The 17,354-nt window shown below is 38.4% G+C and overlaps 2 protein-coding genes across 2 annotated transcripts; both read left to right on the plus strand.

The window, feature by feature from the left end:
* Positions 1-1,749: 1,749 nt before the first annotated feature.
* On the plus strand, positions 1,750-17,021 carry LOC143278151 (uncharacterized). Its single transcript, XM_076583182.1, has 7 exons — positions 1,750-1,800; positions 3,769-3,891; positions 4,351-4,473; positions 5,271-5,482; positions 10,778-10,875; positions 12,698-12,774; positions 14,133-17,021. Exons 2-6 carry the CDS (start codon positions 3,797-3,799, stop codon positions 12,710-12,712), a joined length of 543 nt encoding a protein of 180 aa, XP_076439297.1. The 5' UTR covers positions 1,750-1,800; positions 3,769-3,796; the 3' UTR covers positions 12,713-12,774; positions 14,133-17,021.
* On the plus strand, positions 5,489-9,707 carry LOC143278149 (uncharacterized). Its single transcript, XM_076583181.1, has one exon. The coding sequence runs from the start codon at positions 5,701-5,703 to the stop codon at positions 8,125-8,127; it is 2,427 nt and encodes an 808-aa protein (XP_076439296.1). The 5' UTR covers positions 5,489-5,700; the 3' UTR covers positions 8,128-9,707.
* Positions 17,022-17,354: the final 333 nt, after the last annotated feature.

Here is a 17,354-nt window from a genome sequence, read left to right on the forward strand (position 1 = left end):
TGACCAATCCGTCAATTACTCAGTGATTCGCCGGATTGTTAAAATGCTACGATACAAAACACAACTTGAACATGATTCATTTTCATTACACATAGTAAAAACGCAACAACAACAACAACAACAAAAGTCTTTTTTTAATTTTTTTTTTAGTTGGCGCAAGAAAGGCAAAAAGAATTAAACTGTGTGATTCTTATAAGAATGCCGCCGAACTTATTACATCAAGTAATCAGTGCGGTGAACATCAGTACACCGGCCCCCGTTCTCCCACTAGACTACCCCCGTCACACACACACACACACACACACACACACACACACTCCGTGCCATACAGCGCATTCATCAGTGTGGACTCGGACTCTTTCAGTGTGGCAGTGGCAGTGTGTGTGTGTGTGTGTGTGTGTGTGTGTGTGTCAGTGTGTGTGTCGGTGTGTCGTGCGCGCGCACTGTGCTAGCAACCTCATTTTATTGACTCACTTGTGTATGTGTGTGTGTGTGTGTGTGTGTCCGTGTGTCTGTGTGTCCGTGGTAAACTTTAACATCGACATTTTCTCTGCAAATACTTTGTCAGTTGACACCAAATTAGGCATAAAAATAGGAAAAATTCAGTTCTTTCCAGTCATCTTGTTTAAAACAATATTGCACCTCTGGGATGGGCACAAAAAAATAAAAAAAAGAAGCCTAATTATATGCAAACTGCATTTACTGTGATATTTATATTTTTTGTATTCTCTAAACTTGGCGCTTTGACCTCTTATTCTGACACAACAACAAGAGGAGTCATTATTATCATTTTTTGTTCAAACAGGAACTTCTTTTGCTTAGCATGGAATTTTTATTTATTTTGCAAACGTTTTGGTGCAGATAGTAAAGAAGGGAAATTACTCTGTAATTAATGCTAGGGGACGTAATTTATCACAAGTGAGTCTTGAAGGCCTTGCCTCTCTTGTTCCTTTTTGTTGTTGTTGTTGTTGTTTGTTTTTGTTTGTTTGTTTGCTTGCTTGCTTTTTTCCGTTTTAAAAAAAATTATTTATCTATTTATTTATTTATTTTATTTTATTTTTATTATTATTATTTTTTTTGCTGTTGTTGTTGTTTTCTTGTTTGTTTTTCACACCGTGGCAATAGCATCTTCGATTTTTTCTTCTTTTTTTCTCAGTTCTTGACAATCTTTTTTACAAGTTTTTTTTTATTTTTAAAGCCTTTATGTTTTTTTCTGTGTACTCTTTAATGTGTTCTTTTTCGTGTTCCTTTTTAACATACACATGCCTTTTTAACCGTACACATTTCAATCGAGGTTTTGTTTCAGCGTGTAGTCTTTCACTAGTGTAGCATAAAACAAAAACCACTCCTTGGCCACTATTTCCAGTGCTCGTTTCTGGTTTGTATGGTGGAACCATCGAGCTCAATAGTTCCATTCTTGAACATGAACTTGACAAAATCAGTGTGTAGGCCTTTTGGCTTTTACACGGTCCATACGCTCCTACTATTACTGTGGCATGCGTGGGTAGTATCATGTAATGCTTACAGACTAACAAAGACAAACTGGATTGTAGACAGTTGAACTGCCCTTCCAAAACACACTCAACTCAGTGAGTGGAACCACGGATGTTCGTAAGTCCGTGGGGTGGAACCACGGACTTTTAATGGCTCAAAATGGAGCTCGATGGTGGAGCCAACGAAGATCCACGGACTTTGACGAAGAGCCCACACAAAAACTGTTTCGTCATTCGACAAATGTTTTGAGGTGTCCCAAGCATCACTTGACAAAATGGCGCCCGTGAAAGTGGAAGTCGAATACTGGTCAGTAAACATTCTAGTTGAATCATTAGAAACAGAGGTGATTTTTCAAAATTATAAGAGTTTCTGTGTCAACAACCTCAAGCATTGCTCGAATATATTATCTTCAAATATTCATAATGCTATTTATTAATATTAAAATGTTTGAAGCTGGTTGTGCTCACTTCATAGGTAGGTATAGAATAGGGACGAAGTAGGCCTCGCGGCCTTTTTGATGTCCCTTCTTTTTCGTCAACATTGAGTAGTGTCTGCATTGCATGCGGTAATTTTCCTACGAGTAATTTAATCATCATATTCATACTTTTTTATCTTTACATTTATATCAGCGTCCAGAAGATTCTTGAATTGGTTAAGAGTTGGTCCTGTTTTGGTTAGTTCTGTTAGTGGGTTCCACCATTTTATAACGCGGTTAGTAAAAGTGTATGTTTTGGCATTTAATCGAGTATGTTTTGGGTATATATCTTTGCTAGAGCTTCGTGTTTTTTCAACAGTGTTAAATTCAAAGAAATCTTCCACTCTTAAATCATCTAAATTGTATATGATTTTGTATACTTGGATCATATCTCCCCTATATCGTCTATATTTCAGTGATGGAAGGTCCAGTTGCCTCAGCCTTTCTCCATAATCCATGTCTTTTAGTTCACTTAATAATTTTGTAGCTCTTCTTTGCACCCTTTCTATTAATGCTAGCAATCCTTTCCGGTTTCGGTATCCCCATATAGTGTTACCATATTCCAAGTGTGGTCTTACCAAGGCTTTATATAGATAAAGGAAATTTTCTTTATCAAGGTAAGTAAAGGTCCTTTTAATAATTCCAAGCATACTATTTGCTTTATTGATTGCCGTATGGATATGTTTCTCAAAAGTAAATTTTGAGTCAAAGATAACTCCGATGTCTTTTTCTTCGGTACATTTAGTAATGCTTATACTTTTTTGACTATCCATATAATACTCATGTTCAGGATTTCTGTTACCTATATGCATGATTTTGCATTTTGCGGCATTAAAATATAGGTTCCATTGTCTTGTCCAGTCTTGTAGTCTGTCAATGTCTCTTTGTAGTATATCCTTGTATGTCGTTTATCTCAAAGTTCAACTTCAAGTCTTTATATATTGAGAAATTGGGGCAAAGGCTTACGATTAGGGTTGAGTTTTAAAAGCGAATTCTCATTACGCCGAATGTTAGTTCAAGCGGATCTTAAAACAGGACAAGAATCGAAAATGGCTGGAAAGACGATCTCGACCTATCTTCAACTCGAGTCCGTCGCTAGCATCAGATTCACAGATTTTGATACTTATTAGTTACTACAGAAAAAAGCGTTTCAGGAAATGAGGAAAACTTATAATAACAGGTTTGCTCGCTCTGTTCGACAATGATATTATGACGGTCAAACTGGTGAATTATTTACCTGACGAAATGTGTTGATCGGGTGTCAGTTCATTTTTTTCCATTGAGGAACCCCACCCATTTGTGGAGACACCCAAATTACCCCAAATGACCCCAAATGACGCCAAATGACACCAAATTATGCCAAATTACCCGAAATGACGCCAAAATCTTAGACAATTTGAATGAACGCATTTTCGTGTCTGTGTGTGATTTGGTGTTGAAAGTTTGAGTGCCGAGTGGGGTATGAGGGGGTGCTTTGGAGACAAAAGTGCGTTCCGGTGCAAGATAAGTACTAGTAATAACATCAAATATGATAATATAATATAATATAATAAGCTGTCCATGTTTACCACCTTTCAGTTAGCGCCACAATGTGTCTTTTTCAAAGAAGATTTCTAACTTTTGTTTCAAGCGAGTTCCGATTCTGGTTACTTTCGAAACAAAAACTTAAATTCTTAGAAAGTTATTGTCGCTCACTATTGAGTAGTGTTCACATGCTGGCATTCACGATCAAACGGGAGAGCTGAGTGAGAGCAATTCACTATCACTAATCACACTTTTCAAGTGATACAACTTGACAGGGTGCCCACTTGACATATCTTGTACGACATGCCGCGACGATACCCCTGTACGACTTGTGGGACACACTGTGGTGTGAATAACAGCAGTGTCAAGTGTTCAACCTGCCAAGGATGGGTCCACAGGTAAGCCATGACAGATTTTATTTACAGAGACTCCCACCTTAACCAATTTACAAAAGGAACATAAACCATTTACACTTGCTCCAATAGCCTTTAAGACCACATTTGTTCCTATAATTCTATGTATAATGCGCAGCTGTAGCCATTTAAGAGACGTGTCACTAATTTTGTGTACTTTATGAAAGCATGTCTTCCAATTAATATCCTTGTTCATTTTAGTGTTCCATTGACGGCAACAGTTTGGCTCGACTGAACAACAATTTAAAGTTTCATGCGATGATGTTACATGTTTTATGTTTTATTTTCAATCTCATTTACGCTGTCCACGAGACAAATTCCTTGTTTTTAAACTTGGCAATAAATTATCCTGTATGCTGTATCTTTATACGTCTGTTTGCTCTCTCTCTCTCTCTCTCATATACATCTAAAAAACTCAACGAACGATTTATTTTTGTATCACAGACGGTGTGTGCCCTTGACATATGAAACCATGGAGCACTGGTCTGAGGAGGATCTCACTTTCGTATGCAGAGCATGCGCATTCTCGGATGATGGAACATATGATTCCATAAAAGCACTTCAGAGGTAAGTGTTGGTATGGTGATCACCACTATAATTGACCTGCTCAGGTTAGTCGATTTCGATGTGTGACTGGCATCCCTTGCAAGGCCTCACGATCCCAAATAAAAAAGAACGTTCCATTGACTCGTAAGCGAATATTCGGTCTTAATTCTCTCATTTCCTCTAAAGGCTATAAGTAAAGAGACAATAAGGTGGGGACACTCAATAAAGATAGACGAGACGAAAAAACGTGACGTTTCGAGGTTGCTCTTTGTCAAACAAAACACAGTACAAACAAAAGGGAGAGGGAAATTACATCACATAGAATCTAGACCTAGGGGTTGAATAGAACAAGTAAACGACAACTAGCGGAGAAAGGGTCCAAGAAAGATGAAAATAATTAGAAGAAAAGGGATGGAAGAAAGGACGGAAGGGGAGGAGAAAAGAGCAAAATATACAAAGATAACTACTAAGAGTACATAGAAAATAAAACTAAGAAATAAATGAACTGGCCTGAGTAGCAAAAAATTATAATTTTGTCAAACAAAATTCAAAGTAAAAAATACACTGATAACTCACAACCAGTGGGTTATACAACTAGCAAATAAACATTCTCTCAAATAACAGCCAAACCCTAATCACTACTATTTCATTACAAGTTGGACAATTTTTTTTTAAATGGTGCTAAGCCCAATAGGTAAATTTTTTACATGGAATGATATTGCTCTTTTCCATGTAATAATTCCTTTATCAATTATGTATCATGACTTTTTAACCAACCCAAACAACTATGTTTTTAAGAGTTGGACGATTGTTTTCAGACTCCAAGACGCCCAAAGTGAAACGATAGAGAAAGAGAAACAAGGCAGGAGTGAGAAGTTGCTCTTGGAGACATACGAAGTGAAACTACCTACTTTGTCAGGAGCTGCTGACTCAAACATCCTTCAAGTGGACAAAGTGTCGCAGGATATTTTGGGGAGATTTCATCCAATCATGTTGGAAACCCATGTTCCCGTTTCTGTGATGGGTGACGGTAATTGTTTGTTCCGTGCTGTTTCTCGAGCATTGTATCAAACTGAACAATACCACTCATTGATCAGATTGTTTGCAGCCATTGAGGTGGCAACAGAAGGAAAACACTATGATATCAATCACACTAACTTTGTTGATCATTTTTCTGATCCAAGAATTTTCTTTGAATCTTATGAAAATGTGCTAAAAGATGTTTGCACATATCATGGTTACTGTGGGATGATGGCAATTAGTGCCATCAGTGCATCGTTGGGAATTGCCATTCAGTCATACTGTCCTCCCACACAAGCAGCATATTTTCTCACTGAGCCATTATCGAGAGAGATCAGGGGACGGGGTGTTACCCGTCGACAAAGTCCTGTGGTTGTTTTGATGTGGACACAGTCACATATGCCAACCCAAGCAAAAGACTTTCAACCAGACCACTTTGTTCCACTGTTGGACAAAAGGAATTCAACCTGTACCAATGATGATCCATGTGATAATGACTCACCTGTGCAAGTTGATGATGACTCACCTGTGCATGTTGATGATGTTCATACTCATGATGATGATGCTCATGACAATGATGATGTACATGATGGTGATGCACATAACAATGATGATGCACATGACAACGATGATGCACATGATGATGATGATGAACATGACGATGATAATGCACATGATGATGAGGAGGAGGAGGAGGAGGATGCACATGACGATGATGATGCACATGACAATAATGGTGCACATCATGATGATGATGATGATGCATATGACGATGAAGATGCACATGTTGATGACAATGATGATGCACATGACGATGATGATACACGTGACAATAATAAGGGATCTGAAAGCAAACTTCCATATGGTAAATTTTTAGATGCTAATAAACTTGTGGGACTTTTGCAAAGTGTTCCCTTAGATCAGAGTTTGTCAGATGTGCCTCGTGGAAAAAAAGATGATGTCTTTTTTGTTGTTAACAACGAAAATAATGTCAAAAGACGTGCAGAAGGAAAAGCATCTCATTACTGGGATGACCGAGGAGCCTGGCGGGAGGGGACAACAAGCAAAACACATTTCCTTAAAGACAAAAACGGAATCAAAACCATTTACTTCCGCCAAAATCAATATCATGTTCAAAAGAAACAGGCCAAGAAAATAATATATGTACCTTTGGAATCCCAACCCAATCAGGATGAAGTTATAGTTCTTCACAGATACTATGCAAAACATGGGACTGGACAATCCTATGAGAAAAGGGTTGCATGGCTTGTTTCTGGCGGTTTTGCGCCAATTGCTGTACATGAATTCAAAGGTAAATGCCGGACTCCAAATCCACACTCTCACATTAGAATGCATCCCAAAGCCATGGAAAAAATGAAGGAGGATACAAAAACAAAGAAACCAATGGTGATATATCGAGAGGGTGATCTTTTTGAAGGACCAACAAACAAACGTCAAGTTTATAATGCAAAAGCACGGACACAAACTTCTTACAAAGAACAAGGTCTCCACAAAGCAAATTTTTCTGACCAACTTGCAGCACTTGAGGAGATGCAACAAAATGTTCCATTCGTTCATCCTATGAGGCAACACAAGAAAGTGCCATGCATTATTCTTTACAATGCAGACCAAATTCAAGATTTAAAGAGATTTTGTTGTCCACCCCTGTCTGCGCATTCAACCGTACTCTGTATCGACAAAACCTTTAATCTCGGGGATGTACATGTCACAGCGACAGTATACAAATGCTTAGCAGTTAAAAGAAAGCGCACAAATGATTTCCCGTTATTCTGTGGTCCAATTTTCCTACACGGAAACAGCGATACAGAAACTTTCACTTCATTTCTCCAACATCTGAGTGGGTGTCTGAGAAATTGCCCCCAAATCCCAGTGCTGGGGAGCGATGAAGAAAAAGCACTTCGGGAAGCAATGTCTTTAGCATTTCCTAACTCCATCAGACTTGTGTGCACACAGCACATGAAAAAAACCCTCATGAATGATCTCTCTGATAAAGTTGGTTGGCCCCCAAAACAAAGAAAAGAGCTTGTAAATAAGATTTTTGGCAAAATGGGCATTTTAGAGAAAGCTAAAGATCATGCAATGGTGTCGGACCAAATGACACATTTGGCAGAACAGTCAGGAAATGCAGTGGTGCAAAGAATGCTTCAGCGTCTCTCAAGTTTACTAGCAGAAAACGCAAAAGCTTTGGACAGACCTGGTCTGCTCCACAGTCAATGTCGTTGGACAAACAACAATGCAGAAAGCATCAACCATGTGCTTAAGCAGGCAACAAACAGGAAGTCGCTCAAGCTTGTGGACCTTGTTTGCATGCTTCATGATGTTGTGAAAGACCAATACAGAGAGGTCAAAAGAGCAATTTGCGGGGTGGGTGAGTTTTTCTTGACTGACGAGTTCAGCAAATTTGCTGTTCCCCGAGACCATTGGTATGATCAAACAGACAAACAAAGAGAAAAACATGACCAGAAATTTCAAAATTCTGCAAAAGAGGTGATTGTGAGAAGCACAAGCATGACAAAAGTTGCCGTTGAGGCCAAGCATAAAGGGAAAAAGCCAGGTCAGCTGAAAAGGAAAGCCACTGCAAAAACATCCAGCACGCCAAAGAAAAGAAGAAAAACTGTACAATCACAAGAGTGAACAGACATCAAAGCTCCTGATGATAATCAGTTAGGGTGACTAGGCGTGAGAAACCCGTGCTCCGCACTCAAATCAAAACCAAAGTATCGGATTAAAAGAAAAAAGGAAAAAGCTTGATTTTGTTCGCCAGTAACCTTTTATGTTTTACATTTCGGAAACATGTACAATTTTTTTTTTTTTAAGGGGCCTATGTGCTAACAGTTATTACGAGTTCATGTATTCATGTTTACAAATCGTAAAAAATGAATGAAAGCTTCAATTTTTATAATCATTACTGCCTAACATTTATTTCTTAACATGCAAAACATTTTTTTTTTATTACATTTTTTATATGTTCCTTTTCCGTCCCATCAGTTACTCAGAAACACCACTCCAGTCAATTAATTTTTCACGTTGTGCTAAAATCCCTTTATTCACATATCATTACACATTATCTGAAGGCACCAGAACCTTATTTTCTGTCTTGGGTCTTATATTTTCAGAAATTTATTTAATTGAAGTTACAATGTAAAAACAGACTGACTTTTTCTGTCCCATCAGTTACCAAATTTATAACATATGTAATATGGACATATATGATGTTTGAAATCAAATGCATGTTTTTCTTGATAAATGTGCCATTGCTTGTTAGATTTGTGTGAAGAATGTTCAATAAAAGTTGATTCAAATTTACTCTGTGAGTGATTTTTTGTTGAAAAGTAGTGTCTGAATCATACTGAGACTGATGAGACTAATAATTGCAAATATTACGGGTTTCATGATTTTTTTTTTTCACAATGTGGCAAATACTTTGGGAAATCATTGTGGTAATTTGGCGTAAAGACCGGGTAATTTGGCGTCATTTGGGGTAATTTGGGTAAAGATCGGGTAATTTGGCGTAATTTGGCGTCATTTTGGGTAATTTGGGTAAAGAGTAACACCGAGGAAAACTTATAATAACAGGTTTGCTCGCTCTGTTCGACAATGATATTATGACGGTCAAACTGGTGAATTATTTACCTGACGAAATGTGTTGATCGGGTGTCAGTTCATTTTTTTCCATTGAGGAACCCCACCCATTTGTGGAGACACCAAGACAGCCTGATGTGTCCACTGCACAGGCAGGGGTGGAGTGTGTGTATGTGTGTGTGTGTTTGCCCGGTGTAAGTATGTATACTTGTGTCATGATGTGTGTGTCCCTCTGTGTGTGTGTCACTGTGTGTGTCACTGTGTGTGTGTATGTGTGTGTGTACAGGCAGAACCACCAAACAGTGGAGACATTTTCTTCAGTTACAATGTTGGCTTCACATGCACAGAAAGAAAGAGACAGAGAATGGTGGACACATTGCTCTGGGGGCACATCAGTTTACTCCCTCCTTTTGTGTCTTGTCAAATATGCCATAGATTTGTTTGTTTAAAAAAAGGGAAAAAAAGACATTGGCAGTAAATAAACTTACACTGGCTTTGCTTTTCAATGTGATGCAGTATACATTTGCAAGCCCACACATATGTATTCCAGTATTTCCAGAAACAGCAACTTACCTGCAACAAGTTTATGGCTTTAGCAATGAATGCATGTATAGCCTAGATGCAAACCATAGACTTATGTGCCCCCCCTTTTTTCTTTTTTGTTTTTGTTTTTTTTGCTTGAACTGCCATAACTTTCAAAGTTACATGCTCACATACACAGACACATACCCACCCATGCTTACTACACTATCTGATTGAAACATACTTTGTTGTAATCAAGATTAGTGCTTCGTTATTGAATTACTGTGTGCCTGTTACACATTAATTTTCTTTCACACACAGACACACACGCACAGACACACACAGACACAAACACACACACACACATACACACACACCAAAAATCAAACAAACAAAAAACACTGAATGTGTTACAAACCAGCGCCCATGACTTACTGATCAAACAGGGAAGATTGAATATATGAAAAGTACACTGAAAGAGCAAAGACTGTGTGCTACCTGTACCAGTTTAGAAGACTAGATTAAGCTTTCAGACAATTGCTTGAAATACAGTGATTTACAGAAACAGATTCTTAAATGATGCCTGTCATCCAAATGCCAAGCCTAACGTGCTGACCTTACTAAAAATCATAGCCAAGGCTGGCGAATTGTGTCTATGAATATTTCTTTTCATAACATGTTTATGTTTTATTGTGTCCTATAAACCATGGGGTTTTATGACAAGAAAATATTGTATTTTATGCATGCTCACACAATGAATGTGATGTGTAAGTGAATTAGTAAACAATGCAGACTTGTCACTTTAATTAAGGCAGTGAGGCAAGCAGCTCATCTGCCAACATGCAGGCAGTGTGGAAAATGAAGGACTTTTATACTTTTATTCTGTTCTAAAAATTTTTTATGCCAGTTCAGATTTCATTTTCAAGGTGTCAAAGGGTGAAGACATCCATACAATACATAAATATACACTACACCAAATCTGCTGTTAAAAAAAAAAAAAAAGAAGAAGAAGAGAAAAAGAAAGAAAAGACCAGATGTCTGATCTCGCATAATAACCCCAGTGTGCTGGTCAGGTCTTGAGATGACTTGACAAACTGAGGAAGTTAATATGCAGTGTTGTGGCAAGCGTTATGCAATGCAACAATGTGTACTGTAACCTGTGTTTAAACCTTTCTTTCAGTGGCGGATGAGGTTACGAACCTCGGTTCAGGGAGTTGGCCGACTATCTTCACGGCCAAGTCCCTGACGCCGAGGTTTCTGGCAATGTTGGCCGTTCATGTGAGTTCCCTTTTCTTGAATTGTTGTATTTAAGACCAGGTATGTTGTTGGTGTTGTTGACACAGCAGAAAAAGTTGTACAAACAGCAATGACTGAAAGTTCTTGCAAGCTGAAAATCAAAATATTAACTTTGTGAAAATGTACAATAGATTAAGACTGTTTTATTATTGCAAAATGAGGAATTAGTCTTCATGTTCTGTTTTATTATTGCAAAATGAGGAATTAGTCTTCATGTTCTGTTTTATTATTGCAAAATGAGGAATTAGTCTTCATGTTCCCAGTGGGAAACAGTCTCTGTGCTTTTAGAGGAATTTAGAGGAAACTGTCTTTACACCGCCAGTTGTAATGGTATTTGAAGGAGGAAATACTTCTGTGTCTTTTCCAGAGTTGATTACCTATACTATTGAAAAACAGAGTAACACATTGAGTACATTTGTTGTATAGAAGATAACTGTAGTGTACTTTTAATGTTACTGAATTTTAATTGAATGTGGAAGAGCACTCTTGTGCTTAACACCCTATGTATTTCAGATGTTTTTGGACTTTTAACTGTTACCATCCAACACACACCTCCAAACGTTTTCTGCCTGTTTCATATCATCCATAGATAAAGTCCATGTTCAGTGATTATTGTGGTAGTTGGAACTTTAGATAACTTATAGTTTCTGTTTCATGCCAGTCATAGATGATGAGCTATATTTTCTGTTTCACACCAGTCTGAGATGACTGTTGACATTTCTGTGAGCTAGACCTGTGACTTATGTACTGCATGGCGGTGCTGGAACCTTGGCATGTCAGTTGAGGAATGCACTGAGTTGATCATCAGTGGAATGCTGTTGTTGAATTGCAAGTCAATATCTATCTGTGGATCATCACAAGATAGGTTTATCATGCAGATGTGTTGTACAGTTTGACTGTTGGAAATGCTTCTCTTGTTATATTCTCCTGGTCATATTTAGTGTTGAATGAGCAGGACTTTTTTTTTTCTGGCTGGTCATGTTGATTTTTAGTTTTGAATGATAAATACTGAATTTTTAGGTTTTGTTGAGTGTGAAATTGTTTTCCTTGTTTCCAGACATTATATTCAGCATAGGTGATACTGATGTTTTGGATAATTTGACAGAATTATGAAAGCTTTCTTTATATCCTTATGGGCATGATTTAGTGTGTAATAAATTCACACTGATATTTTACATAACTGTTGGCTAGTTACATGAATGTCGGCTGGACATACTTTGTCAGGTCTCGTATCTCTCAGGGGCTGTATTTAGGACAAACTTCATTTTGCCTTCAGGCAAGTTACCTTTGGCATGGTAGGGACCCGCGGGTAGTTTAATGTGAAGGTTAAGTTATCTTTGTATTCAAGACACGCACGGTGCGCACAGGCAGTTAACCTTTCATCTATGATTAAAAAATCCCAGTGATTCCCTTGTGCACATGCTCTCAGTTTAACTTCTCACCACACCACAGTTCAGACAATTGTCGAGAGAGTTTGCAAAACACATGCTTTCCAAAACATGCCTGTTTTCTCTCAACAGAAACAATGCTACAGATGGATCCAGCATAGTTACCTCTGCTTCATGGGGAGTCACCCCTGGCAGGTAGTAATGGTAAATTGCCTTCGTGTGTTTTTAGACCCGCGGGTAGGCTCTTGTTTTCCTGAATACTGGATTTTGCATTGCCTCAGGCAGTTTGCCTTGTCTCAGGCAGATTACCCGCAGGCATGATGGTCTCTTGAATACAGCCCCAGGAGAAATTAACATGTGGCTGTGTTGCTCATGCTCATAACGAGTATTGAATAGTCCTACTGGTGTGTTGGCAGCATCCTTTGAGGTGAAGGTGAACGGTGAAGTGGTCTTCTCCAAGCTGAAGTTGCACGGCTTTCCAAAACATGAAGATGTAAGTTGCTTGTTGTTGCAGTAATTGCAAGACCCATCTCTCTTTACATTAGAAAAAAAAAAACACACAAAGAAAATTAAAAAAAAACACATACACAGGCATTGCTGGTGTTCTGGGTAAGGTGCAAACACACACACACTTAGTTTCAGATTGCTGGGAAAGATCAGAAGCCTTACATAATTCTAGATTTGATTTTGGCTGATATTACTGGTCTACACACCCATTTAGAGTTGAGTTACGGTTATCTAAAATTTGTTGCAGTTACACAGTGTTGTTCTTTGATGTGTTTAGAATGATGTGCTGCTGCTTAGGACCCTTCTGATTGAAGGATCTAACTGTAGAATAAGTGTTCATTTATTACCATTATATTTGACGGGCGCAGTAGCCGAGTGGTTAAAGCATTGGACTTTCAGTCTGAGGGTCCCGGGTTCGAATCACAGTGACGGCGCCTGGTGGGTAAAGGGTGGAGATTTTTACGATTTCCCAGGTCAACATTTGTGCAGACCTGCTTGGTGCCTGAACCCCCTTCGTGTGTAAACGCATGCAGAAGATCTAATACACACGTTAAAGAGCCTGTAATCCATGTCAGCGTTTGGTGGGTTATGGAAACAAGAACATACCCAGCATGCACACCCCCGAAAGCGGAGTATGGCTGCCTACATGGCGGGGTAAGAACGGTCATGCACGTAAAAGCCCACTCATGCACATGCAAGTGAACGTGGGAGTTGCAGCCCACAAATGCAGAAGAAGAAGAAGAAGACCATTATATTTACTGCAGTTAATGCTTATTATCTTGCACACTATTGATCAAAGGCATGTTTCGGATGTGACAAATAGATGTTTCTCTATGAAAAGATGCATGTATATGTTCTGAGGTTTTGTTTATAGCGAGTTGTAGATGCACATTTTGGGTGTGATAAATGATATATCTGTACAGGTAGCTTAACATGTTTTCAGGTTTTGTTTACAGATGCATGTTTTGGGTGTGATAAATGGATGTACATACCTCTACAGGCAGCTCTACATGTTTTCAGGTTTTGTTTACAGATTATTATTATTGTTATGAGCATTTAACTAAGCCTAATCTTGAAAATAAGCCTAGGCATTTACAAATAGAACACATATGTAAATATCAAAAAGGAAGAAATTGACCACAAGATACCAAACATATCAAAAATTATTCATCCCCCCACACCCCCTCCCCCCACACACACACAATACACACAAGCATGCGCGCGCGCGCGCACACACACGTCATAGCACACAATTGTAAATAGTACACAATCAAATACAGATGCATGTTTTGGGTGTGATAAATGGATGTACATACCTCTACAGGCAGCTCTACATGTTTTCAGGTTTTGGACCGTGTCATCAAGGCTCAGAAGGGAGAGGCTCCTGCAGAAATCACTGATGCACAGAGTCCTGGCTGCATCATTCTGTAGTGGTCTCCCCCTGCCCTGTGGCCTGTCGGAAGAGATGTTGGCACCTCTCCGTGGCTGGTTTGTAAGCAGCTTGCTCAGTGGCTGCCTGTGCCTTAAGTAGTCTGCACGCATAGTTAAACTGGTGGACATAATCATGCATCATTGTTGCTGTTTTTTTTACCGTGCAGTTTTCAACAGTCATCAGTCTTGTCTTCGTTTGGCACACAGACTTTGCTGTACTTGTTATCTCTTACTGAGATAATAAAGTTTTTTTTCTGATTCAGAGGCATTTGGTTCTTTTGTCTTTTTAATTAACTTCAGTTGTGGAGTTTGAGGGCCTCAAATGAAAAAAGCCAAAAAAAATTGTTGCACATCTTTTGGCTATCTGCGACTATTATCAATCCTGTTTTCATGTGTTCCAGCTAACAATTTCAGGTAATGTGCAAACTGAACAGCTGATATTGGACAAAAGAGACATGTCGAAACTGATTAATAAAAACAAAACTGACGCAACAGAAAAACTGACACAACAGAAAGCTAAGTCAGTCATTAAGGATTGAAAGTAAAGCTTTGAAAAAACAACAACAAAAAACAACAACATGAAAACCTTTGTATACCAAAAGAATGACAGCAAAAGTAGAAATTTACAGAATCAGCTATCAGCCATGGACAGGGTGTTCAGTGAGGCATGAGGAATGAGCACTGGGGCGTGTCTCTGTGCCACCTGTCACCATGAAGACGCACACCGCAAGCTGTCAGGTGTGCGTTGGACGACCTGACAGGGTGGACTGAGACATCCCTCACCGCACATTCGTTTGTGCATCGCCGCATCTCCTGTCGTCTTTTCTCTTTCTCTCTCTTGACAGTTGTAGCTGTCGTCTTGTTTGTCTCCTTTTTCGCTTTCCTTTCTCGGGACAGTTCTAGCTGTCATCTTGTGTGGTTGGTGAGTCAGTAAGTGTTGTTGGTTGGCTCTGTGTCTTGTGAACTGAGTGTATGTGTGTTATGTGAGTGGATGTTGTCCTTTCTGGGTGTGAGAGCACAATCTGCAGCCTCAGAAGGTGGATGTTTTTTTTAGCTCAGGGTCTAGGAGTGGTTGGGTTCTGTTGTGGTTTCTTTCATGCCAGTGATGAAAAGTGTGTTTGCGTAAAGTCGGCTGTTTAATTGATGTGATTCCTTTTTCATCTCAACACTTTTGATGGCAGTTTTTTTGTGTTTATTGAGGTGGCTGTTGTACTGTGGGTTTGATTCAGGTTATTTGAAGGGTCAGGTGATTGTGTTGTCTGTTTCTAAGGTGGTTTTTTTTTTTCTGTCCATGGTACACCACACTTTTCAGGAGAATGTTGATTGTATCGAGTGACTTACCAACAAATTTTGTAATGATTGTTTATGTGGACTATGGTATGTGTTGTGTTTTCTATGTGGTTTTGATACTTTGTTTCCCTGGGAATTATTTGCAGAATCAAGAATAGTAGAGATCCATTTCTGAATCTTTCAGCCATCATGATGAGCCTCTCTTTATGATGGAGTAAAGTATTCATGACTTTTTTTGTGTGTTTATGTATTATTTTAGATATATGGTAGCTACAAAACTCGTGTTTACCATAAATAAACCAGCCAAATAAACCAGCCATGTGGATTCATTTTGGATTTGTATATTTTTCTTTTGTTTCCTTTAGTGTGTGTTTGTGTGCTGTTGAAATTAAATGTGCAGTTAGTTGAACAGAATTAAGTCATATTATGTTGCTGACATGGAACTTTGTGAGACCAGCATGGTCAGAAGTTTCACACAGAAAGCATCAACAGTCAGAGATGGGGAGGGGGGGAGGAAGAAAAATGCAGTGGAGTGGGTGTGAGGTCTCGAAAGAATAGTGCAAAGGTTTCTTCTTGTATTGATTTCCAAAACATTTCTCCCAAAGGACATTTTTTTAGATATCCAATGGCATGGTGAATTCTGAACATTTCCTCTAATTCTCTGTTTCCTTGCTACTTTTTTTTTCCACTTTTTTCTGTTGTTTTACACTAAGGTGCTTATTCCCTGATCTGTAAAATGAATACCGGGTTATTACATAGACTCATATTGTTTACACAAGGGTAGACTCGCCTGTTTTTGATTACTTTGATAAGCCAGTCATTCACTCAGGCGCTTTGTGACAAAATGTCACATCCATATCATTATATGGAATAACTGAAACCAGGAAAACACTATGATCACAAATAGCAGTCGTATACAGTAATACAGATATGTGTGCGTTTGCCTGGCTGGCTCAGATGGTTGGAGTGCTGAGCTCACAGTCAGATTGTTGAGTTCATATTGCAGACACCATCCATAAAAACTGACATTCTTGCTGACCATCTTAACATGGAAAAATAGCAACTGTTGCTGCATGCAGAAGGGATTTCAAGTGGGTTTTTTTTTAGCAAGAACTGGAATGTGTTATCTTATTACTGTAAATTGTAATAGACAAGAGTACGGGTTGCTCCTTTTTCAACTAATGGAGATAGCATTGTGTAATTAAAGAATATTGCTGAAACACACAGCAAAATGTTTTTTTGCAAAATTTATTGTTCAGTCACAGTTTCATATTGTTAGTGTTCCAGTGTACTGACTACAAGACTATGTCATTGTTATTCATTGTTTTCTGTTGAGCAGCGGACACATGAAGTCAAACATGGGCTAAAACTAGTAATGCCATGAATTTAATGTACACATAGTAGTCTGTTTGATAAGCATAAGATCTACAAAATAATTAGTTCTTTTTTTGTTGTTTGATATTTTTGCATCTGTTTTGATGTGTGGAACTTCAATAAACCATATTAAAAGGACTCCATTTGTGCTTGTGTGAAAGATTGTTGTCTGAACACACACACACACACACACACACACACACACATCATTCTCTCACTCTTTCCCTAAATATATTTAGAGAAATAGACGGGTAGATATATTGATAGATATAATATTCATAGCAAGGTAAAGCAAAATGATTATTTCTTGTGCTTTCAGGGGGCATTGAAATGTTATGTGCCAACATGCAAATATACATTAATAAGTAATTTGTCCTTGGCCATTAACAACAGACATTACTGAAAGGAACTGTAAACAGTAAACAGAAGAAACAAGTGATTTAAGTTTTCATAATATTTTGTTGTTGTTTT

This window comes from Babylonia areolata, chromosome 35 (assembly GCF_041734735.1).
Source record: "Babylonia areolata isolate BAREFJ2019XMU chromosome 35, ASM4173473v1, whole genome shotgun sequence".
Classification (NCBI taxonomy): domain Eukaryota; kingdom Metazoa; phylum Mollusca; class Gastropoda; order Neogastropoda; family Buccinidae; genus Babylonia; species Babylonia areolata.